This window comes from Cervus canadensis, chromosome 31 (assembly GCF_019320065.1).
Source record: "Cervus canadensis isolate Bull #8, Minnesota chromosome 31, ASM1932006v1, whole genome shotgun sequence".
Lineage (NCBI taxonomy): Eukaryota > Metazoa > Chordata > Mammalia > Artiodactyla > Cervidae > Cervus > Cervus canadensis.
In genome coordinates, this window is record NC_057416.1 from 32,912,712 (window position 1) to 32,938,121 (window position 25,410).

Sequence of the window (25,410 nt, forward strand, 5' to 3'; positions counted from 1 at the left end):
CTATAATGTTCTTTTCACTTTGGGTATTTTGATGCCAAGCTTTAATAATGTTACAATAAATTCTTATGAGAATGCAGAGAGAATGGATGAAAAATAGCTAGACCAGCATAAAAAACAAACAAACAAACAAACAAAAACCTGCCCCTTCTTTTTAATCTGAGATTGAATGAAAGAACAAAAAAGATCATTCAACATATATAATTTGGCAAATTGCATTTAGGAGGCATAAGAAACTGATCTTCAAAACTGGTTGGACATTGGTCTAAGAGGAAGTGGATAGTTTTAAAAAATTACTTAATTTATTTATTCATCTAATTTTTTTTTTTTTTTTTTTTTTTTACTGTGCTGTGTCTTCATTGCTGCTTGCGGGCTTTCTCTACTTGCTGCCAGCAGGAGCTACTCTTTGCTGTGGTGTGCAGGCTTCTCATTGCAAATGCTTCTCTCATTTCAGGGCACAGGCTGTCGGGCATGTGGGCTTCAGTAATTGCAGCATTCAGGCTCAGTAGTTGTGGCTCACGGGCTTAACTGCTCTGAGGCACGTGGAATCTTCCCGGACCAGGGATCGAACCCATGTCCCCAGCATTGGCAGGCAGACGCTTAATCCACTGCACCACCAGGGAAGTCCCAGACGTGGATAGTTGAGAATGACTCTTAGGGTCTAATGAACCATAAATCAATTCGGCTACTTTTGCACACTACCTTCAAAATTTGAACCCTCTGTGGGAATTGGTATGTGAATTATCAGAGCACTTCCTACTCTCAGCTTTTGGATTTATCTTAGAGAAACAGAGGGAGGAAAAGATGTGTAAGGACAAGTCAGCCTCCAAATAAGTTTGTTGACAACCTGGCGACCTAAGTTCAGGGTCCAACTGGACCAAAAAGTTAGAATCTTTGAAATTTTCACAGTGCATCTGGCACTTATCACTGGGCTCCAGGGTTCAGTGAATTCAAACCATCATGACACCTTCAACAGACAGCCTTGCAGCCTGATCAAGTGAACTTCAAGAGAAATAGCTTGGAGATAAAGATACCTCAGCTTTAGTTCATAATTAGTGGAGAGGCAATGGACAGGGTTATTTACATGTGTGTACTTCAGTTTACTAATCTGTAAAGTAGATTTGGTAGTACGTGGTTCATAAGTAAAGTTACCCATTTTAGAGGTCAATTTTCAAAATATGTTTAATAAACATGAAGGGTTAAACAAATGATACATTAGGTTTTTCTTGAATTTGTTAATATCTGCTACCTTGTTTGTCAAACTTCACGAAATATATATTCTCTGAGTGTCACTGAAGTTTTAAAAAAATTAAACAGTATTTCTTAATGTCACTCAAAGTAATTATAATCTTGGAATATGCTGTTCAAACTACACACAGAACCCTTCAGAGGTTCTGATATGCCTACAGAGTCCTTTCCCCCACTCTACTCATGGCAATCACTGACACATCTGTCTGAAAGTAACTAACTTCTAGTTTTAATAGTTTATGCCCAAGACCCAGTTGTCAAAGTTCCTCAGGGACCAGGTTCCGTCAGAGTGTTTGGGATCAACAAAAACTCTTGTTTATTTCCCTTTTTCTAAAGAAGAGCCAATTTGTCTCTGGGTTTAAAATCAACCTTCTTGTATTCACATGTATGAAAAGAAATTTGTTTGTGTGTGTGTGTGTGTGTGTGTGTGTGTGTGTGTGTGAGACATGGTTTTGTGTGTGTGACATGGTTTTGTTTGCCTGTTTGTTTTAACCAGCAGTCTTTAACTGTTTACTCAGCTTTGTGTCAGAGAAAGTCCATGGTAGTGTGGAATTCAACCTCAGAGCAAGGTACTCCCCTATTCCTGAGACAACCAGACAGCAAACTGTGAGGAAGAGATGTTATTCTGAAGCTCCCTGTGTCTTTGACATATTTGGAGCAGTTGTCTCTTTGGTAGCAGTCTCGGCACAGATACTTCAAACAACATTATGGAGCCTCAAAGTCAGAATTTGAAGACAGCACCATTCTTGACTTTAGGAAGATTTCACATTTCTGAAGATTATGGCTTTCTTCTCCCAAATCCTCTGGTAAGGCTAGGGTCTTAGAGCAGGTCAGTATAGTTTTCTTGAGATGCTGGTTTGTGTGTGTGTTTGTTTAATGATGTAGTCATTAAGAGAGATGCAACATAAATGCCAAGTCTGTGATGTGGGATGGATAATACAAATAAGTGCAAGTTGCTCTTTGTGACCCCAAGGACTATACAGTCCATGGAATTCTGTAGGCCAGAATACTGGAGTGGATAGCCTATCCCTTTTCTGGGGGGTCTTCCCAACCCAGGGATCAAACCCAGGTCTCCCGCATTGCAGGTGGATTCTTTACCAGCTGAGCCACCACGGAAGCCCAAGAATAGTGGAGTGGGTAGCCTATCCCTTCTCCAGTGGGTCTTCCTGGCTCAGGGATTGAACCAGGGTCTCCTACATCGCAGGCGGACTCTTTACCAACAATACAAATGAGGCACAGGGTGATTACCAGCAAAGGCAAGTGACAGCTACCGCAGGGAGAAAGCAAGTGAAATGTTTTAATGTCAGGTTTTTTGTTTGTTTGTTTTTTAAATGGATTGCCGATCATTCCACTGAATTTGTGAGCAAATGTGCAGTTATCAAAAAGAGAAAGGGAGAATTAGATAAAGATCAATTATATGATCCCTGGGTCTGGAAGATCCCCTAGAGAAGGGAATGGCTATCCCTCCAGTATCCTTGCCTGGAGAGTCCAGTGGACAGAGGAGCCTGGTGGGCTACCCCAGTTCATGGGGTCACACAGAGTCAGACACGACCAAGCGACTAAGCACTAAAGCAAGAAATTCAGTTTATCTTGCCTGGCTAGAGGTAGAGAAAAGAGAACACAGTGGACCTCAGGTGTGCTTGAGGATAGTAGGAGGGATTAGATGTTCACAGATATTGCCGTGAAGAGGAAAGAATCTTTGAGAACAACTGCAACTATTTCTTGATTGTTCTTAATGCAGTTCCTTTTCAACACTGTTTAATCTTTGAATGTGGTTGAGATCGAAAATGTTAAAACTGGAAGAGTTCTTAGAAACTGAAGACCAGAAGTGGCTTGCCCAAAGTCATATTACTAGAAAACGCAGAAGTAGTACTCAGGACTCTTGATTTTTTTTCCCCACTATGTTATAAATAAGGGCCAAGACTACTCAGCTAAAAATCTAGAGATCCAATGTTACAATCACTGCAATCTTTTATTAGATTCAATTTTCCCTTCTATGGACCTAATTGGTGATTTAATCGTGATTAATGATTGACCTAGAATTTAATGAACTTTTATGGAATTCCTACTTCTGAGTGTGATAGAGGAATACAGATGAAGATAGGATCTATTTGCTGATCCCCAATGCTACTCTGTAGAGCTTTTAGTTTTGAAATCAAGTCACAGATCTGCAAGAAACTTGAGCATTAACAGTAATGACTCTAGGGTGTTATAACAGACGACCATTGTGGCCCAGAACACTGGACTGTATTCTCTGACCCTGCCAGTAGGGTGAACAAGAATGTCCATTTGCTAGAGGCCAAAGGGGATTCCAAGATGCAGGATTTTCTATGCTAAGTCAGGAAAGTCCTAAACACACCAGAATACTTGAGTCATCCAAAGTTTTACTTACTAACTCTTGTGACCTAGAATGAATCATCAGCATTGCCTCACCCTCAGTTTTCACAGGCACTGAAAGAGGTTTAGCCCCACCCTTACTGGACTGCTATGGAGCACGGAAGCACTTTCATAAATCCAGTGGAAGACTAGAAGCCAATTTGCCTGACCCTCGGTCCAGAGCCTATTCAAAATTTCATTCTGTGTATATAACTTGATTCAGGCATATTCAGATCATCTCTAATTCACAAGAAAGAGTCAATCTACAGGCCAACACTCTCTTATTGGGATTCAATATATACACTGAACTGAGAAAAATAGTATTAAAATTATTGGGTTGGCCGAAAAGATTTTTCGGGTTTTTCGATAACATTTTGTGTGTGAACACTGAGTGGGGCCACCATGATTGTGTTCCCTTCTTTGTTGTTTCCTTTCTTATAAATAAGAAAACCAGATGAGAAACAATAACAACATCAAGTGGTTGTGACTTTCTGAGACAACACAAGACCCCATCTGCCCTGTGGTCTGGCTCATGCATACTCCTTAGAGGAAATTTCCATTCTGGAGCTCAATTCCTGGCAAACTGGATCTGTTCTTACAGTCATTTGCCAGAGTTCTAAAGATTGCAAGTCTTTGTTTCACTTTTAGTGTTCCCTCCTAAACACCTCCCTTTCTGGGAAGAGGTAGGGGAAGACGGTTGACACCAGAATCTGTCTCAGGTTACTCAGCTGATCAGAAGATCACCCATCACCCCTGGTGTGATCTTCACCCATCCTCAAATAGCAGTGGTGTCGCAACAGATCACAAATTGAGAAACATCAGCCTGGTTTTGCTAAGGGCTTTGTTTGCTTTTAGGGAAGTGATGGGGTGGCTATTCCGTTATGTCAGTCAGACCAAAGATGCTCTTCCAGCAAGCTTGGTTGTTTACCACAAATACTTACAGCATGTGAGTATAATCATGTACCACAGGTAGTAAATATCACATTATGCTCCAATGATTTTATGGATATTGGACCCATCTATGTGGGATTTCTAATAGCGTTTTTATGTTAAGCTAATAAATACAAGAAATGGTTCTGATTTTTATCAATAACAAAGAAGAGAAGAAAGCACAGTTAAACTAACGAACAAGCAACCATTCTGGCTCTGCAGGAAAGGGCTGACTTGGTTTAACATATGCTACCCTACTGTTTCTATAAACTCTCAAACATCTGTAGGGTCTAACATTTCAGTGAGGAAAATGTGTCTCTTTTAGTCCCACAGGGAAGCCCCCCAAATCACTTGCCAATCATGTAATCTGTGCGTGCCTGTGTTTGGGTGGATGGGTGGGGAGAAATTTTTCTTTAAAGAATATAAGCAAATCAGCTGGGCAGGAAAAGGAGGGACCAAGATAGATGATAGCAGATTAGATTGGGGTGGGACCAAGGGAACTCAAATGTCAGGCTCAGGAATTTGGATTTCACACATCTGGTAAACGACTTATGCATTGACATGTGACTGTATTCCTAGCAGAAAGTTAAGCGCAGGCAAGGTTCTGACAGGGGTTCCTGGATTGTGTACCAAAATTAGCTGGGGAGCCTAAATACTGATGCCAGAAACCCAGCCAGGAGTGAAATAGGAACCTCTAGGCTAATTAGGTCCGTACCTGACAGAATCTATAAAAGACAGTGGAGGTTCACATGAGCAATGAGGGTTTTTGAAGGTTGTTTTTGGAAAGAAATGTGTTCCTAACTATGAGAAACAGTGAGACGGGCTTGTGTGCATACTAAGTTACTTCAGTCGTGTCTGACTCTTTCAGGCCCCATGGACTGCAACCCACCAGGCTCCTCTGTCCATGGCAATTCTCCAGGCAAGAATACTGGAGTGGGTTGCCCTGCCCTTCTCTAGGGGCTCTTCCCGACCCACGGACCAAACCTGGGTCTCTTAGGAAAAATAAATATACATATACTCTCCTGTGAAAATTTAAAGCACTTGCGAGAAGCACTGGACTCCAGCTGTTCTGAAGGAAGAGTAGAAAAATAATTAACACGAGACTATAGTTTTCGAATGGAAAGTAGAGGTAGGAAGAAATCTAATATTTCCTTGAGAAAAAGCTACCATATCTGCTGGTATCTGAGCTATATGCCTGACCATGTCAAATGAGATTTGAGGCAATGATGGTTATATTTAGTTTAGTTCAGTTGCTCAGTCATGTCAGACTCTTTGTGACCCTATGGACTGCAGCATGCCAGGCTTTCCTGTCCATCACCAATTCCCGAAGCTTGCTCAAACACATGTCCATGCTTTATTTTATTTATTACATATTATATTACATACATATACATGGTTTATTACATACTATATGGCCATATAAATGGTTATATTACCAATAGATATATTACTATTAATACATCTGCTATATTGCAGAGATACACCCAAAGAGATCAGATTTCAGAACACTGAGCGTAGATTAATAAAGAAAGGTGAGTTTGGAGCTGGGGAGGGCTGGACAGGATATGGATTTCCATGCCAAAGTTAAGAAACCAAGAAAAAGGTGAGGCAAGCTGATGGGGAAGTGGTTGGACAATGAGGATAAAAATGGGTAAAAAGCAGCCAAGATGGTCCTAGAAACTGGAATCCGAAACAATGAAACCGCTCAGAGTTTTTCACCCTCAGGGTACCCAAGCTGTAGAAAAGCTTAAGACAACATGGGGAGAGCTGAGCTGAGTGATCTAAGAAAGGATGACAAATCATGCATCAGGGAAATTACATATCTGCTACTCTCAGTCAAAATGAGGCTCTGGAAGTGAATTAATTTCCTAGGACTGGTGTCAAAATTACCAAAAATATGTTGATGGCTTAAAGCAAGAGAAATGTACCTTCTTAGACTTCTGGAGGGAAGAAGTCTGGAATCAGGGTGTTGGCAGCACACTCCTCCCCCCGCAAAGTCTCTCGGGGAGAATCCTTCTTGGCTTCTTCCACCTTCCTGTGGCTCCTGGCATCCTTGCTCTCAGCAGAAGGACTCCACTCTCTGCTCCATCTTCACATGGCCTTCATATCTGCCCTGCAATCTTCCTCCCTCTCTCTCTGTCTTCTCTTATAAGGGCACATGTCATCACATCCAGGCTTCCCAGGTGGCGTTAGTGGTAGAGAACCTGCCTGCCAATGCAGGAGACATAAGAGATGTGGGTTTGATCCCCTGGGTCTGGAAGATCCCTTGGAGGAGGGCATGGCAGTCTGCACACTCCAGTGTTCTCACCTGAAGAATCTCATGGACAGAGGAGCCTGGCGGGCTACCATCCACAGCATCGCAAAAGAGTCAGACACAACTGAAGTGACTTAGCACACATCATCACAACCATGCTAATCCATGGTGTTCTTATCTTGTGGTGACTAACTAAATGGTATCAGCAGAGACCCATTTCCAATTAAGGTCACATTCACAGTTTCCAAGCGGACATGTCTTTTGGGGAGAAAAGGGTTGGCACAAGCCATTCGGCTCACTATAGGAAGTGAGGCAGAAAGATGAACAGCTAGAGAAAGGGAAATCCTGGGCAATGGAAACCAAAGCCTTGTTAATTTTTTTTTTTTTTTAATAATTATTGATTGATTTTTTTTTTTTTTTTTTTGGCTGCGGTGAGTCTTCACTGCTGTCAGAGCTTTTCTTTAGCTGTGGCAAGTGGGTTTCTCCTTGTGGCGGCCGCTCTTGTTGTGGAACACAGGCTCTAGGGCACTCAGGCTTCAGTAGTTGCAGCCCACAGCATCTAGAACCCAGGCTCAACAGTTGTGGAGCACAGGCTTAGCTGTGTCACGGCATGTGGGATCTTCCCAGACCAAGGATTGAACCCACGTCTCCCGCATTGGCAGGTTGGATTCTTTACCACTGAGCCAACAGGGAAGCCCCAAAGCTTTGTTTTGCCCTGAGATCCCCAGAGCTGACCAGACAGGAGGGTAAAGGGCAACAAAATGTGAGGGCGCAAAACACGAAATGACCAAGGAACAAGGAAGGGACTGTTAAATATTGATCGGTTTTGTCAGCATATTATTAACTCGTGTTGGATCAACACTCTATGATCTCAAAGTGCTGAGAAAGACTGAAGAATATTCACAGGCTCTGCTGAAAATTGTAGCTTTAAGCTCAGAGAAAAGCTGGAATATGAGAAAACACCTTATGAGCAAAGGGTAGACGGCTGAGCTAGCCCACATGAGCTCAAAGTCCAGTCTTGTTTTTCAACTGTGAGCACAGTATTTACCTGACCAGTTATATGGGAAAGCAGTCTCCATGCCAGCAAATTTGGAAAACTCAGCAGCGGCCACAGGACTGGAAAAGGTCAGTTTTCATTCCAATCCCAAAGAAAGGCAATGCCAAAGGATGCTCAGACTACCGCACAGTTGCACTCATCTCACACGCTAGTAAAGTGATGCCTAAACTTCTCCAAGCCAGGCCTCAGCAAGATGTGAACCATGAACTTCCAGATGTTCAAACTGGTTTTATAAAAGGCAGAGGAAACAGAGATCAAATTGCTAACATCTGTTGGATCATTGAAAAAGCAAGAGAGTTCTAGAAAAACATCTATTTCTGCTTCATTGACTATGCCAAAGCCTTTGACTGTGTGGATCACAAGAAAATGTGGAAAATTCTGAAGGAGATGGGAATACCAGACCACCTGACCTGCCTCTTGAGAAACCTGTATGCAGGTCAGGAAGCAACAGTTAGAACTGGACATGGAACAACAGACTGGTTCCAAATAGGGAAAGGAGTACGTCAAGGCTGTATATTGTCACCCTGCTTATTTAACTTATATGCAGAGTACATCATGAGAAACGCTGGGCTGGAGGAAGCACAGGCTGGAATCAAGATTGCCAGGAGAAATATCAATAACCTCAGATATGCAGATGACACTAGTCTTATGGAAGAAAGTGAAGAAGAACTAAAAAGCCTCTTGATGAAAGTGAAGGAGGAGAGTGAAAAAGCTGGCTTAAAGCTCAACATTCAGAAAACTAAGATCATGGCATCTGGTCCCATCACTTCATGAGAAATAGATGGGGAAACAGGGGAAACAGTGACAGACTTTATATTTTGGGGCTCCAAAATCACTGCAGATGGTGACTGTAGCCATGGAATTAAAAGACACTTACTCCTTGGAAGGAAAGTTATGACGAACCTGGATAGCATATTTAAAAGCAGAGACAGTACTTTGCCAACAAAGGTCCTTCTAGTTAAGGCTATGGTTTTTCGAGTAGTCATGTATGGATATGAGAGTTGGACAGTGAAGAAAGCTGAGTGCCAAAGAATGGATGCTTTTGAACTGTGGTGTTGGAGAAGACTCTTGAGAGTCCCTTGGACTGCAAGGAGATCCAACCAGTCCATCCTAAAGGAGCTCAGTCCTGGTGTTCATTGTAAGAACTGATGTTAAAACTGAAACTACAATATTTTGGCCACCTGATGCGAAGAGCTGACTCATTTGAAAAGACCCTGATGTTGGGAAAGATTGAAGGCAGGAGGAGAAGGGGATGACAGAGGATGAGATGGTTAGATAGCATCACTGACTCAATAGACATGAGTTTGGGTAAACTCCCGGAGTTGGTGATGGACAGGGAGGCCTGGGGTGCTGCAGTCCATGAGGTCGCATGGGGATATGACTGAGCGACTGAACTGAACTGTCCTGTATAAATATTGTATTGGAATATAATTGCATTGCAATGTTGTGTTAGTTTCTGCAGTACAATAATTAGCCATATATATGCACATATATATGTATGTATTTATATATATATATGTATATGTATGTATATACATATATATCCCATTCCTTTAGAGCTTCCCTCGCATGCCCCCATCTCACCCCTCTAGGTCATCACAGAACACTGGGTTAGGAACCCTGTGCTATAGAGCAGTTTCCACTAGCTCTCTGTTTTACGCATAGTAATATATATATGTCAGTCATACTTTCTCAATTTTTCCCATCCTCTCTTTCCTCTGCTGTGTCCATAAGTCCATTCTCTGCATCTGTATCTCTATTCCTTCCCTGCAAATAAGTTCATCAGTACCATTTTTCTAGATTCCATATATACATGTTAATATACTATATTTGTTTTCCTGACTTACTTCACTCTGTATAATAGATTCTGTATTCTTGCATGTCAGTTCTACTGACTCATATTTGTTCCTTTTTATAGCTGATGATATTCCATTGTATATATGTACCAAAGCTTCTCTATCCATTCATCTGTCAATGGACATCTAGGCTGGTTCCATGTCCTGGCTATTGTAAACAGTGCTGCAATGAACATTGGGGTATGCCGGGAGCCGTTATGGGGGGTCCCGCCAGTGACGAGGTCATGAAGAAAATACAGGGCAGGCAAGGCCGTCCGGGACCCCATCCATGACGAGGTCATGAGGAAAAAAACTGACAGGCAAGGCCGTCTAGGATAAGGGACCCTCCAGGTTGGCCTTGGCCTCTGCCCCACCCTGTATCCTCCCCCCTTTTCTGCTGTTGTTCTTGTTTGCCCTGCTGCGGATTCTTGTGTTGCCTGCCGAGAGCTCTCCTGCTTCTCTTTCACTGAATAAAGACCAACTTAAAACCCTAATTAATAAATCTCCTGGACGCTTGTACCCTATGAAGGGGCCAGGGATGAAGGAAATGCTTCAGTTCAAACCCTTTTCTGGCATTCTGGCTTGTTTGATAAATGTGTGCTCTCATTGCACAAAATGCTCTTGATTGTTCTAAACATCCTAAGCACAGTACGCTAACAAAAGAAACTATTAAGCATAGGCCTCTTTGCGGGGTGAGAAAAGCTCCACAAATACGATAGCCACAAATGTGCCTAATAGAAAATATTTTAGATAGAGATTAGCTGGCGACTTCTTGCAGTTAGTTAACTTTTAGACTAAGAGCCTGTTTTGTGCCATATCTGCTGTTTTTGCAGTCCTTCGCATTTCTGTTCTGTAAAAAATGGAATCCTATCTAGTTTCCATAGAGATGACACTTATTAGAAAGAAAATAGATTAATTATAAGAAAAACAGGGTTGGCTGCTGAAGTTGCTTAAGTCACACCAGGTGCAAGGCATAAAATGTTAGCAAGCCTGAAGGCCAAATGATAAGAAAGACTCTTGTGAATGAAAAGTATGTGGGCGACATCCTGTTTCTGTTGCAGGTCAAGTTGCTGTAATGTTTTGAGATGCCCTGTGTGTAAGCAATATGCACTTCCCCCAAAGATGTTGTTAAGGGTATAAAGGGGCCGTGCAAAAATAAACTCCAAACTCAGCCCCGAGCTTTGTCTCACTCACTCTCTCATTTGCCGACACTGTTCATCCTGAGGGTTCCCCTGGATCCTGCTGGGGCTGGACCCCGGCAGGGGTACATATGTCTTTTTGAATTATGATATTCTCCGGGTATATGTTGAGTAATGGGATTGCTGGATCATACAGTTGTTTTATTCCTAGTTTTTTAAGGAACCTCCATACTGTTCTGCATTATTGACAGTATCAGTTTACATTCCCACCAACAGGGCAAGAGGGCTCCCTCTTCTCCACATGCTCTCCGGAACTTATTGTTTGCAGATTTTTTGATGATGGTCATTCTGACCAGTGTGAGGTGATACGTCATTGTAGTTGTTCTCATTTCTCATAATGAGCAGTGCACATCTTTTCATGTTTTTGTTGGCCAACTGTATGTCTTCTTTGGAGAAATGTCTGTTTAGGTCTTCCACTCATTTTTTAGTTGGGTTTTTTTGTTTTTCCGATATTGACCTGTATAAATCTAAAAGGATAATCTAGAATCATGTTTCTGAAACTGTGGGTTGTGGAGTAGGGAGATAGAAGAGGAGTAAATATATGCTTCTAAGGATGCATAAGTGCTAAGATGTTTAGTGTTGTGTTTTTAATCTCTGACTAGATATAGAAAGAAATGTTTTATATCACAGAGATAATTTGCAGTGAAAAAACATTTTCCATAAAAAAGATTTTAGTTTCTTTCTTTTTTCCGACTCAGGTCTTTGAATCTTTGGGAAATTATTCTCTGGGATTCATGAAAATTATTCCTCAAAGGCAATTTTTTACATTCCTCTAGTTGAGAAACAGTAGATGATTAACATTACAAATTCTGGTTAACAGCACCGACAACACTATAATAGTCATATTGATTTGAATTTGAAGTCTAGATAAATCTGTTACTAGTTTTAAAATTAGCAAGTCATATTTGCTCTCTTTTTACCTGCTTTACTTGTGTGAGGATAACATGTCATGGGCATATGAGAAGGATCAAATTAAGAAAACCCCTCATAATTCTGATACTCTGTGATTTCAGTCTGAAAATAAAGACTAAGCCAGGCCCAGCTCCAGGTCCTGTTGACAACAGGATAAGTTATTTCTATATAATATAGATTTTCTAAATCATGACCAATTTGAGAAGGAATATCTTATCACATTTCATACCATCATTATGTCAATATTTATTGAATTATGTTCTAATTCGATTTTGAATCATATAATTACCATAATTATCTCTTAACTGCTTTTAATCACAACTTAAGACCCCACTATTGATTAAAAAATTCTTTCAATTATATATAATATCAGGTTAATGTGTACTATAAATTGACCATCCTCTGCTTGAAATCTTACCACAAACTCCTTTTATTGAATATTTATTTTATTATTAATCTTTAGAAATTAGGAGACTACTAAAATTCAGTGGCACATCTTTAGTGACAAGATTTTTTATGAAAAAAAATCTAAATGTTACTATTTTGTTACCAACTTAATAAATTCACATCAAGTTCACATTGGAAGATTCTTAAAAGTAGGAAATTGATTATTCACAACTCTACCATAAAATCAATATGCCTTAGGTATCTGGGGATAATTTATCTAAGGGTGTGTATGTTTAGCTATATATTTGTCTCCATCTGCCCCCAATCCTCCCCAGCATCAGGGTCTTTTTCAATGAGTCAACTCTTCGCATGAGGTGGCCAAAGAATTGAAGTTTCAGCTTCAACATCAGTCCTTCCAATGAACACCCAGGACTGAGCTCCTTTAGGATGGACTGGTTGGATCTCCTTGCAGTCCAAGGGACTCTCAAGAGTCTTCTCCAACACCACAGTTCAAAAGCATCCATTCTTTGGCACTCAGCTTTCTTCACTGTCCAACTCTCATATCCATACATGACTACTCGAAAAACCATAGCCTTAACTAGAAGGACCTTTGTTGGCAAAGTACTGTCTCTGCTTTTAAATATGCTATCCAGGTTCGTCATAACTTTCCTTCCAAGGCTTAAGTGTCTTTTAATTCCATGGCTGCAATCACCATCTGCAGTGATTTTGGAGCCCCAAAATATAAAGTCTGTCACTGTTTCCCATGTTTCCCCATCTATTTCTCATGAAGTGATGGGACCAGATGCCATGATCTTAGTTTTCTGAATGTTGAGCTTTAAGCCAGCTTTTTCACTCTCCTCCTTCACTTTCATCAAGAGGCTTTTTAGTTCTTCTTCACTTTCTTCCATAAGACTAGTGTCATCTGCATATCTGAGGTTATTGATATTTCTCCTGGCAATCTTGATTCCAGCCTGTGCTTCCTCCAGCCCAGCGTTTCTCATGATGTACTCTGCATATAAGTTAAATAAGCAGGGTGACAATATACAGCCTTGACGTACTCCTTTTCCTATTTGGAACCAGTCTGTTGTTCCATGTCCAGTTCTAACTGTTGCTTCCTGACCTGCATACAGGTTTCTCAAAAGACAGGTCACTCTCTCTAGTGTCAGAATAATGTACCTCCCCGATTCACTATTTCTTCAATTTTTTTTGGTGGAATTTTTTTTATCATTTCAGTCCACTGCATAATTTTGCACTGCTTTTAATGTTTCAGAACACTTAGTTTACAGATGTGAATTAATGTGAACTCTCTGCTCCCAGCCTAGAAAATAATTTTGATAGAGGATGAGACCAGAACAAAAGATGTAGTTCCCCTAGGTGGATGAATCAATTTGTCATCAATGAAAGTTTTTAACGTTTGTCCAATCTTCATCATAGAAACGCCTGAGCTCTTATTCCAAATGGAGACAGGTGGGTAGAGATGGTGAACCCTTCTCTGTAGCACCTGCTGTCCAAAGCTACAGAACCTCAGTCCCAAATCTGTTTACATCCTCCAGGAAAAAAGACAAGCAAAACGAAACAGTTAGAAAGAAAAAAAGAAAATTTATCATTGCCAAGTTCCACCTTGGAGGGCATTTTAACATCCATTTATTGTTACTTTGGGGCTTCCCTGGTAACACAGATGGTAAAGAATCCACCTGCAGTGTGTGAGACCTAGATTTGATCCCTGGGTTGGGAAGATTCCCTGGAGAAGGGAATGGCAACCCACTCCAATATTCTTGCCTGGGGAATCCCCATGGCCAGAAGAGCCTGGTGGGCTGCAGTCCATGGGGTTGCAAAGAGTCGGACGTGACTGAGCAACTCAGCACAGCTCATTGTTACTTTGGCATGCCCTCAAACAACTTATCAAAATATTCTTTCTAAACCTTTTCTGTACTCTTTCTTGGCCTTTCTGATTTTATGTTTCATAACAACTTTCCAAGGGCCTCCCTGGCAGCTCAATGGTAAAGAATCCACCTGCGATGCAGGAGACGCAGTTTCAGTCCCTGGGTGGGGAGGATCCCGTGGAAGAGGAAATGATGCTCCACTCTAGTCTTCTTGCCTGGGAAATACCACAGACAAAGGAACTTGGCAGGCTCCAGTTCATGGGGTCGCAAAAGAGTTGGATACGTCTTAGCAACTAAAAGACAACCAAACAACAACATTTCAATGTCAAAATATACTCACAGTAATGCCAAACATGGGTTGGTCTTTTATACCAATGAATTCAGTTTGATAATATTTTATTTAAGAATTACCTTTTTGTATTCATACACCACAGTAGTGTTACTGTTTCAGGGGTTAGTCCTGAGGGTCTGTTATCTTCACAAATTGCATTAATTGCTTTCTCATCTTCATCTATGCTCTGGAAGAGATAATATATCATAATTCTTAAGAAAGGACAGATTTTAGGTGAAAAGTTTTTAATTATATTTTTCATTTCCTCTTTGCTTTTTGTCTATTTAGATTTAATACTTCTAGGCAAAAAAACAAAAGTTTTTTTTTTGTTGTTGTTGTTTGTTTTTTTTTCAATTGGGGTTCCAATTCAGTTTTTCAATCGGGGTTTCAATTCAGATTTTCAAAGTATTAGCAAAATTTATTGATATCATTCTTCTATATTTCATTAAGAATGGAATATTTTTTTAGTTCCTACAATAACCCCTTTATAATATATAGTTATTTTATAGTAGTTGAGTGACTGAACTGAACTATTGTTTAGTCAGTGTTCACTTTGTTCTAGACCTGTGTTACCCTTAACTACATATTTTGTAATTGAGTCTTGCAGTAATCTTTATTATTCTAATGACTCCTGTGATAATGAATGAATTCATCCCTGTCTCTGAAATCTATCTCTTAGCTGCCCACCTTTCTCTTTTTCACCCTAGTGCAATCCACCACCATTTCTTCCTGGACTGTTGCTTTGTAAACTGTCTTTATTTCCCCTCTTGCCCAACTATAATACACTCCTGCATGGCAATCAGAGTAACTCTTAAGTTAAAAAAATCAAACCACGTAACTCCTCTCTTTAGAAAAAAATCCTATACTTTGGTGTTGCCTCAGAGCCCACTCATGCTGCCTACCCATCTCTTCAAAGTCATCTAATATTTCTGCCTCCTCTTTACTTGGCAGCTATGTCACACCAGCCTCTTTCCATTTTTCCAGTCTTTTATTTCCCTAAAAATCATCTCTTTCAAATTCTACTCAGTCCAATAGATCACATTCTAATTTTTATGATACTAATGTTATCACCCAGCTTTTCCTTATTGACATTTGACTGGTATAATTTCACTTAAACCTTAAAAATTTTTTTTTTTTTAGCTTTCTGTACTATTTTCTTAACCAGAAGTTGATTTTGTGAACCAGTATAATACAGTTTGGTATTTCTATAAAATACATGATTTCTATAAAATCTGTTCTTTCTTAGATTATAAATGTATTGAGAAGAACTATCCAAAGCAGAGCAAAAGGAGGGCTGAGTTTTAGTCACTATCACCTGGAGCCCTGTCTAATTAGCAGTCTCACTTTAGGATTACTTAATTACCTTCCTTAAGAACGATGCTCCTTTTTTGACATGCTGCTTACTATTGAGTCAGACTGAATCTCTGAAACTACATGTTAACTTGCAAAATTTTGTTCAAAAGAGCTGCAAGTGATTTCTGTTGAGTAGAAAATATAACCCTAAAGTTTGTGACGGTTGTGCCACATAGGACATTAACCCATTACCATGTTTTTAACTTAGCAATTAATTTTTTAGCATTTATTTTTTAAAAACTCTATAAACACTTCAGTCTATCAAGTGCTTTTGAACTAACTTGGCCATCCTGTTGAGTTCCTCATTAATAAACTAAATTTATTTTGGACATGCATTCCATATTTGCATGAGTCATTTTTCAACTTTTGAAAACTATACTTTGACAGATATAAAAGTCCAGAAAAACAATAATATCAAATAGGAAACTGAAAAAAAAAATAGAAAAGAAGGCCACAGATTTTATTATTTCTGTCCATCCAATGGTCTTCTGATCATTGGAATAAGGGGAAGAAAAACATGTCAGGCTTCTCTGGACTTCTTATCCCCTTGCACTAAACATCCCCCCACTTGCCATTCTGTGTGTTTACTCTCAGGTGGTGCTGGAAAGTACACTGAACTTTGAGTCAGAAGTGGTTTGACCTGACCGCCAATGATATGGGTAACCTTGGGAAAGTTACTTAATTTCTCTGGCTTGAACTTCCTCTATTTTGAAAGGGCACTAATGAGATAATCTATCCTAACTCACGACACAAGTGTAGATAGATTAAAGAAGTAATCATCAACAGATAAACTAGAAATATTCTAAAAAGAAGTAATATTGGGACAAGAAGAACTTTCTAAGTATAACCAAAAACCCAATGCATAAATGAAAATACTGGCTCATTTGACTACCCTGATGTGAATGGCAGTTTCACACCTGCACCCAAAATGCAATACAACAAAAACATAAGACAAGATATTCAAACTCATCAGTAATCACAGAAATGTAAACAATACAATGATAACATACAAAATTTCTGGAAAACCACAGAAATGTCCAAGGGTCATTACTGCTAGAAGAGAGGATGAGAACAAGAGTAATTTTACTTTCCACCTTCTAAATTCTGTGCTTTTTGACTGTCTTGCCATCAACATTGACTACATTATTTTAATCATCATTTTTGAGAAAGGAATATTTTTGGATGTTTATCTTATTATTGAATATTAAAATAACTATAGAATTTTAGTGCAAAGAATCCAATGTATGTACCTTTAAAAATAACAACAAAAAAGTTTGGTAATGCTCAACCTTGTTAGACTCATAAATAAACTGGCACTCCCATTATATATTACATATTATATAAATGCAACTATCAATTCATGTAACTTTTCTGTAAGAAAATCAAGAAGAGGCTCTCAACCATTCTAGGTGCAAAAATATTTCATTCAGTAAAATCCATATTTATAAATTTGTCCTGCTAATGAGACAACACCTAAATATGCATGTAGAAGAATGACTGTTTCAGATTTGTTAATGATAGCCAAAAATTATAAGCAATTACCAATATTCATTCACAGCACATTAGGATTGTCTGCAGGTTTTGAAACAGATGAGACAGAGAAGTATTAACTAACACCAAAAGGGATGTTGTGTAGAGAAATACTCATCGGCTGGTCCTGCCCCCCACACTGTAACTTAAAAAAGAATCTGGCAGTCAGAAAGTAATGAACATGATTCATTATTTTATTCAGTTGCTAGAGGAAAAGCCCACAGGAAGGGTGGGTGTTTTTTTTTTTTTTAAAAAGAGTGATTTGTTTATTTAAGTTTTATTTTTGGTTGCTCTGGGTCTTCATTGCTGTGTGTGGGCTTTCTCTAGTTACAGGGAGTGGGGAACTATCCTTCCCTGAAGGGTGCTGGCTTTCTACTGCGGTGGCTTCTATGGTTGCGGAGCACAGATTCTAGGCACCCCGGGCTTCAGCAGTCACAGGGCACCAGCTCAGATGCGGTGGAATATCAGCATGTGGAATATTCCCGGATCAGGAATCAAACCCGTGCCCCCTGCACTGACAGGTGGATTCTCCACCAGGAGACCACCAAGGAAACCTTGGTGGATACATTTCAAATGGATTGTGAACTAGCTTTAAAATCCTTTCTCCCTTCACTTTTGAGGTCCCCACACCAGTGGTTTTCAAACTTTTGGTTACATTAGCTTCAGCTATAGGGCTTGCTAAAGCACAGAAGCTGGGCCCCAGCCCTGAGTTTTGGGTTCAATATGTCTGGGGAAGAGCCCCCCAAATTTGCATATCTAACAAGTTTTCACATCATTCCAATGCTGCCAGATGGGGACTGCACTTGGAGAACCCAGAGGTTCTCAAAGCTCACTGTTTTCTTATATTTGCGGGGTGATACCGGAGTCCACACACTTGAGCTGTTCAAAGAAGGGAGAGGATGAGAAAGAGGAAGAAGGGTAAGAAGCATCGAGGCGTCTAAGGGGAAAGGAGGTATTAAAGAATAGAGGGTGGCTCAGGTTGAGGAACAATGGAGTATTTAAAGATTTCCATGCAAGCCCAGAAACAAAAATCCAGGATGCTGTATATTTATATGTATGCTGTATATATATATATATATTTGGTTGTGCCACGTGGTTTGTGGGATTGTATTTCCCATACCAGGCATTAAACTCAGGCCACCAGTGTGAAAGTACCAAGTCCTAACTACAGAGAATTCCCCAGGGTGCTTTTGTTCTCAGAATACGATCCCTTTTCTAGGTATCAGTGAAAGAAAGCCAGAGGTGATGACTTACTTACAGCTTTTTCTCAAACCCATTTTAAAAAAAAACTGGAAATAGAACTGCCGTATGACCCAGCAATACCACTTCTAGGCATACACACTGAGGAAACCAGATCTGAAAGAGACACATGCACCCCAATGTTCATCACAGCACTGTTTATAATAGCCAGGACATGGAAGCAACCTAGATGCCCATCAGCAGATGAATGGATAAGGAAGCTGTGGTACATATACACCATGGAATATTACTCAGCCATTAAAAAGAATTCATTTGAATCAGTTCTAATGAGATGGATGAAACTGGAGCCCATTATACAGAGTGAAGTAAGCCAGAAAGATAAAGACCATTACAGCATACTAACACATATATATGGAATTTAGAAAGATGGTAACGATAACCCTATATGCAAAACAGAAAAAGAGACACAGAAGTACAGAACAGACTTTTGAACTCTGTGGGAGAAGGTGAGGGTGGGATATTTCGAAAGAACAGCATGTATATTATCTACGGTGAAACAGATCACCAGCCCAGGTGGGATGCATGAGACAAGTGCTCGGGCCTGGTGCACTGGGAAGACCCAGAGGAATCGGGTGGAGAGGGAGGTGGGAGGGGGATCGGGATGGGGAATACGTGTAACTCCATGGCTGATTCATGTCAATGTATGACAAAACCCACTGAAATATTGTGAAGTAATTAGCCTCCAACTAATAAAAAAAAGGAAAAGATCAGTTAAAAAAAAAAAAAAAAAAAAAGACCTCCTGAATACTGAGTCTCCTTCTGTGATTTTCTTTGAAAATACTATATTCCCTTGTCTCTGTTACTGCATTCAATTGCTGTTTGTAAAACAGGAGAAAAACAGATTGCTGGTTCAGAGTCAGTTAACCGTAAATCTCTGTGCCTCTGTGAGTGCGAGCATTCTTAACTCTGCCACCACTCTGTAAACCCCCAAACTTGGGTCAGTTACCAGCTTTCTTCAACTCTACTTCACTGCTAGGGAAAATGACCATTATGCTTATAAATGTTTTTTACCCTGGGAGAATAGAGGAGTGTAGTGGACTCTACCTTTGAGAAATTGAGGGACTGGGTGAAGAATATATGAGCAGAAAATGGTATGGTTTCTTCTTTGTGAATACCCATATTGTTGGGGCCCTGGGCAAGTTAACCCTGAATATGCCTCAATCATATTGATTATTTTGTCTTCTGTTCTTTACATTCTTTCTTCTTTTTTTAAATTTTTTTTGATGTGTACTACTTTTAAAGTCTTTCCTTAACTTTGTTACCGTATTGCTTCTGTTTTCTGTTTTGTCTCTTTGACTACAAGGCATGTAGGATCTTCGTTTCCCAACAAGGGATTGAACCCATACCACCTGCATTGGAAGGCAAAATCCCAACCACTGGACCAGCAGGGAAGTCCTTCATATTGATTATATTGAACTAAAGTTACTAAAGAAACAGTCAGGGTGGGAAGCAGGAAGGAGGTTCAAGAGGGATGGGACATATATATATATACATATATATCTATGGCTGATTCATGTTGACATATGGCAGAAACCAACGAAATATTGTAAAGCAATTATCCTCCAATTAAAAATAAATAAATTTTTTAAAAATAAAAAGACCATTTAAAACCAGAAAGAAATAGTAAATTCAAAAGGAACTTTGACCCTCTTTTCTGTCTTCCTAGAAGCAGGGAAATAAATCTCTCCTATGAAAGATGTCCTCCTTGCACATGGAGATAGGAAGACACCCTTATCACCATAGGTAGGGAATTTGAGCCGAGAAGCCTGAATAAATAAAACCCTGTTAGTTCTTTAATTGATGACCCCAGGACAAGACTGTATAGATTCTTCACTAAATACATGAAGCCCAAGTTTCATCATCTTGTCCTTTCATCACAGATTTATTGTTTCCTTGTCTAAAAAGAATAAAAGTTGCCCGCTATGGTCACTTCTCAGGTCCCATTTCTGAGGTCACATTTCTAATAGTCTGTATGCACAAGCTATTAATAACATTCCTTTCTTTTTCTCCTCTTAATCTCTTTTGTGTCAATTTATTATAAGTCCAGACTCAAGAACTTAGGAAAGGTAGAGGGGAAATCCCCCCTGGCAATATCTATATTAAAAAATTTAAATTATGAAATTATAATAATCTGATAAATTTAAGAAAGCTACCAAAGGGTGCCCTAGTTTGTCCTGAATTGATAGAAGATAGAAAGCAGAGGATTAAATGAAGTCTATAATTTTCGCAGGTTGTGCATTGGATGTTAGATTCTTCCAGTTTTATTTTACGTTCTAAGAAATAAGTGACTTATTGGTAACTTATAGACCTACAGCTCTCCAAACTAATTGCTTTCAAATTTCCCTGGGTTTTCTAACTCATGATAATGTGTTATAATATACCTACTATGCATTGTGATATATTTGCATTTTGTGTTTCATTTCCTGTTCCTTCTCCTATAATGAAGATAACACTCACCTCTCTCCTCAAATCATACTACCTGACTCTTCACTACCATTTGCTGAGAAATTAAGTTCATAAGAAATGAATTCCTTCATACTCCAGACTTTCTTATTCTCTTTATTAAAAAAGAAAAAAAAAATATATATATGTCTATTTTTATTTTTGGCTGTCCTGGGTCTTCAGTGCTGCACAGGATTTTCCTAGTTGCTGCAAGCAGGGCCTACTATTCCTTGTGCTGCACAGGCTTCTCATTGCGGTGGTTTCTCTGGTTGGGGAGTGCGGGCTCTAGGATGTGTGGCTCAGTAGTTGTGGCTTCCTGGCTCTGGAGCACAGACTCAACACATGGACTTAGTTGCTGTGAGGCATATGGGATCTTCCCAGACCAGGGTTGGAACTGTCTCCTGCATTGACAGGCAGATTCTTTACCACTAACCCACGGGGGCAGCCTTCCTATTTCTTTAAATGTGTTCCATCGGGGCTCTTTCTCTCCTCCTCCCCTTCCTCACGATTCTTTTCTTTTTTATTTCCTCTCTCCTTTTTCTGCAGTCTCTGCCTCTTGAGTAGCAGACTGTAAACCACTCAAATCTTTTATTCTTCAGTGGAAACAGCTCTCAAATACAAACTTTCCCCTTGTTAATGCCTTATCTTGTTGTTTCACCGCTAAGTCATGTCTGACTCTTTTGCAACCCCATGGACTGTAGCCCACCTGACTCCTCTATCCATGGGCTATTCCAGGCAAGAATACTGGAGTGGGTTGCCATTTCCTTCTCGAGGGGATCTTCCTGACCCAGGGATCGAACCTGCGTCTCCTGCACTGGCAGGCGGATTCTTTACCACTGAGCCACCTGGGAAGCCTTAATGCCTTATGGTGCTCCCAAAATAGTAATTCATATATTCAATCTCTACACTCTTACCTCTTCAGCACACTATATTTCAAACCCTGTTTCCATGACCCCAATCTGCATTGCTATATATGTGTTAGTGATGTTTCAGTTTTTATTTTAAAGAGGTAAACTTACTTAAAATGATGCATTTGGCCATTTGATAAATAAATCCCTGTTGCTCACTCACCCAGTCATGTCTGACTCTTTGGACTGCACGCAAGCCAGGCTTCCCTGTCCTTAACCATCTCCCAGAGTTTGCTCAAACTCATGTCCATTGAGTCAATGATACTATCCAACCACCTCATCCTCTGTTGCCTCCTTTACCTCCTGCCTTCAGTCTTTCCCAGCAGGGTCTTTTCCCATGAGTCAGCTGTTCGCACCAGGTGCCCAAAGTATTGGAGCTTCAGCTTCAGCATGAGGCCTTCCAATGACTATTTTCAGGTTGGTTTACTTTAGGATTAACTGGTTTGATCTCCTTGCAATCCCAGGGACTCTCAAGAGTCTTCTCTAGCAACCAGTTCAAAAGCATCAATTCTTTGGTTCTCAGCCTTCTTTATGGTCCAACTCGCACACCCAGAAAAGCCTGACTACTGGAAAAGTCATAGCTTTGACTATACAGACCTTTGTTGGCAAACCAATGCCTCTGCCTTTAATATGCTGTCTAGGTTGATCATAGCTTTTCTTCCAAGGAGCAAGTGTCTTTTAATTTCATGCTTGCAGTCACCATCTGCAGTGATTTTGGAGCCCCGAAAAATAAAGTCTGTCATTGTTTCCATTGTTTCCCCATCTATTTGCCATGAAGTGGTGGACCGGATGCCATGATCTTAGTTTTTGAACGTTGAGTTTTAAGCCAGCTTTTTCACTCTCTTTCACTTTCATCAAGAGGCTCTTTAGCTCCTCTTTGCTTTCTGTCAAAAGGTGGTGTCACCTGCATATCTGAGGTTATTGACGTTTCTCCCAGCAATCTTGATTCCAGCTTCATCGAGCCCAGCATTTCTCATGATGTACCCTGCATATAAGTTAAATAAGCAGGATGACAATATTCAGCCTTGACATACTTCTTTCCCAATTTGGAACTGGGTGCTCCATGTCCGGTTCTAATTGTTGCTTCTTGACCTGCATGCAAATTTCTCAGAAAGCTGGTAAGGTGGTCTGATAGTCCCATCTCTTTAAGAATTTTCCAGAGTTTGTTGTCATCCACAGAGTCAAAGGCTTTCACATAATCAATGAAGCAAAAGTAGGTGCTTTTTTTTAAATTCCCTTGCTTCTTCAGTGAGGAAACAGATATTGACAATTTGACCTCTGGTTCCTCTGCCTTTTCTGAATCTAGCTTGTACCTCTGAAAGTTCTCAGTTTGTGTACTGTTGAAGCCTAGCTTGAAGGATATTGAGCATTACCTTGCTAGCATGTGAAATTAGCACAATTGTAAGGTAGTTTGAATATTCTTTGGGATTGGAATGAGAATTGACCTTTTCCAGTCTATGGCCACTGCTGAGGTTTCCAAATTTGCTGGCATGCTGAGTGCAGCATTTGAACAGCGTCATCTTTTAGGATTTCAAATAGCTCAGCTGGAATTCGATCATCTCCACTAGCTTTGTTCATAGTGATGCTTCCTAAGGCCTGCACACTTGACTTCACACTACAGGATGTCTAGTTCTAGGTGAGCGCTCATGCCACTGTGTCTGTCTGGATCATAAAGATCTTTTTTGTATAGTTCTTCTGCATATTCTTGCCACCTCTTCTTAATATCCTCTGCTTCTGTTACGTCCATACAGTTTCTGTCCTTTATCGTGCCCACCTTTGCATGAAATATTCCCTTGGTATCCCTAATTTTATTGAAGAGATCTCTAGTCTTTCCCATTCTATTGTTTTCCTCTCTGTCTTTGCATTGTTCACTTAAGAAGTCTTAAAAGATGTCTGGCTCTCCAAGAAAACCCTCTAATGTCTTGACTTCCATAGGGTGGTTCTTTTATGGCTCATTGAGCATCTGTGCATGTCTTCATAATCTGAATTGCTGGATTTGTTTCCTCTGCCCGCCTTGTAAGATCCCCGAGTGCACTGATCTAAGCCTTCTCTTTTCACTTTGCAACGTCTCCTGAACTACCTTTGTATACTCTTCGTTTTAACCACAAAGTAGAATTTGCTCTACAGTGATACTCCCAGTTGCACATTTGTAATGTAAATTTTCTCCTGAATTCCCAATTGTATACCCAGCTGCCCAGTATACAGCCATATCTTGACATTCCATGGATATTTTAGGTGACATTCCATGGAATTTTTAGACAGATCTAACAATAAATTCAGTACTGTGTGCCCTGTCTGTGACTTCACCTGTATTTCTGCTTCAGTTCATGGTGTTCTCACCAATTCATCCAGTCACTTGATTCATAAACATGGAAATCATCCTCACTGCCTCTACCTTTTTTCCCCCAATTTCTTTTAAATCGGAGGATAAATGCTTCACAATATTGAGTTGGTTTCAGCTGTAGAGCAGTGTGAATCAGCCATAAGCATACATATATCCCCTCTCTCCTGAACCTCCCTCCCGCCTCCCCCCAATCCCACCCCCTAGGTCATCACAGCATGCCGGGCCGGGCTCCCTGTGTTATACAGAATCTTCCCACTAGCTTTCTATTTTATGCAGAGTAATGTATAAATATCAGTGCTACTCTCTCAGTTCATCCCACCGTCTCCTTCCCCCGCTGTGTCTACAAGTCCATTCTCTGTATCTCGATTCCTGCCCTGCAAATGGGTTCATCAGTACCACCTTTTTAGATTTCTTATATATGCGTTAATATATGGTATCTCTTTTTCTCTTTCTGACTTACCTCATTCTGTATAATAGACTCTAGGTTCATCCACCTCACTAATGAGTGAGTGACTCACATTTGTTATGAGTCATTTGTCGTTAATCTGTCATTTCTCTTAAACTTTAGATTTGAGTAACACTGAATGATCTGTAATCCCAAGAACAGATGATTTATCCATCATCTGCTCTGTTTCACTGCCTTCTCATCTTCAAATTGCCAACCTGAAAAGTCACTTTCAGACCCTAATGGTGGCCCCAAATGTCATGTTTCTATGACCATTTCTCTTTGATCCCCTAGAATAACCGACAGAATTAACCACTCCCTCCTCTGCTAGTTTTTAATGGTGCTGTGCCATGCTAAGTCACTTTAGTAGTGTCCGACTCTTCATGACCCCATGGACTATAACCTCCAGGCTCCCCTGTCTGTGGAAATTCTCCAGACAAGAATACTGGAGTGGGTTGTGACTCCTTTCTCCAAAGGATCTTCCCGACCCAGGGATCACACCCATGTCTCCTGCAGCTCCCGCGTTGTAGGCGGATTCTTTACCGCTAAGCCCCCTGGGGAAGCCCTTTCTTAAGCTTACACACATCTATAATCGAATATATTATACTGCATGGGTTATGTCCGATGACACTATACTTATCCCTTAGTAGTCACACGCTCCTAATCACAAGTACTGTATTTTAGTCACCTGTGTATCTGGAGTGCCTCACATAGGATTC

At 40.2% G+C, this 25,410-nt stretch overlaps 1 protein-coding gene and 1 long non-coding RNA gene across 6 annotated transcripts in view; one reads left to right on the forward strand and one right to left on the reverse strand.

Annotated features, from left to right (window-relative positions):
* The first annotated feature begins 1,809 nt into the window (after positions 1–1,809).
* The window catches only part of IDO2 (indoleamine 2,3-dioxygenase 2), a 65,145-nt gene continuing 41,544 nt past the window's right edge, over positions 1,810–25,410 (forward strand). For 4 of the 5 annotated variants that reach the window (XM_043454584.1, XM_043454586.1, XM_043454585.1 and 1 more), the window contains exon 1: positions 1,810–2,051. In XM_043454584.1, coding sequence (XP_043310519.1) covers positions 1,953–2,051 — 99 coding nt within the window. In that variant the 5' untranslated portion in view covers positions 1,810–1,952. The remainder of the gene's footprint in view (positions 2,052–25,410) is intronic. The other variant, XM_043454582.1, reaches the window with a different exon arrangement.
* LOC122432569 overlaps positions 14,313–25,410 on the reverse strand; it is a 34,242-nt gene continuing 23,144 nt past the window's right edge. The window contains exons 2-3 of the long non-coding RNA XR_006266879.1: positions 14,490–14,596; positions 14,313–14,371 (exon numbers count right to left, since the gene is read on the reverse strand). This is a non-coding gene — a long non-coding RNA (uncharacterized LOC122432569). The remainder of the gene's footprint in view (positions 14,372–14,489; positions 14,597–25,410) is intronic.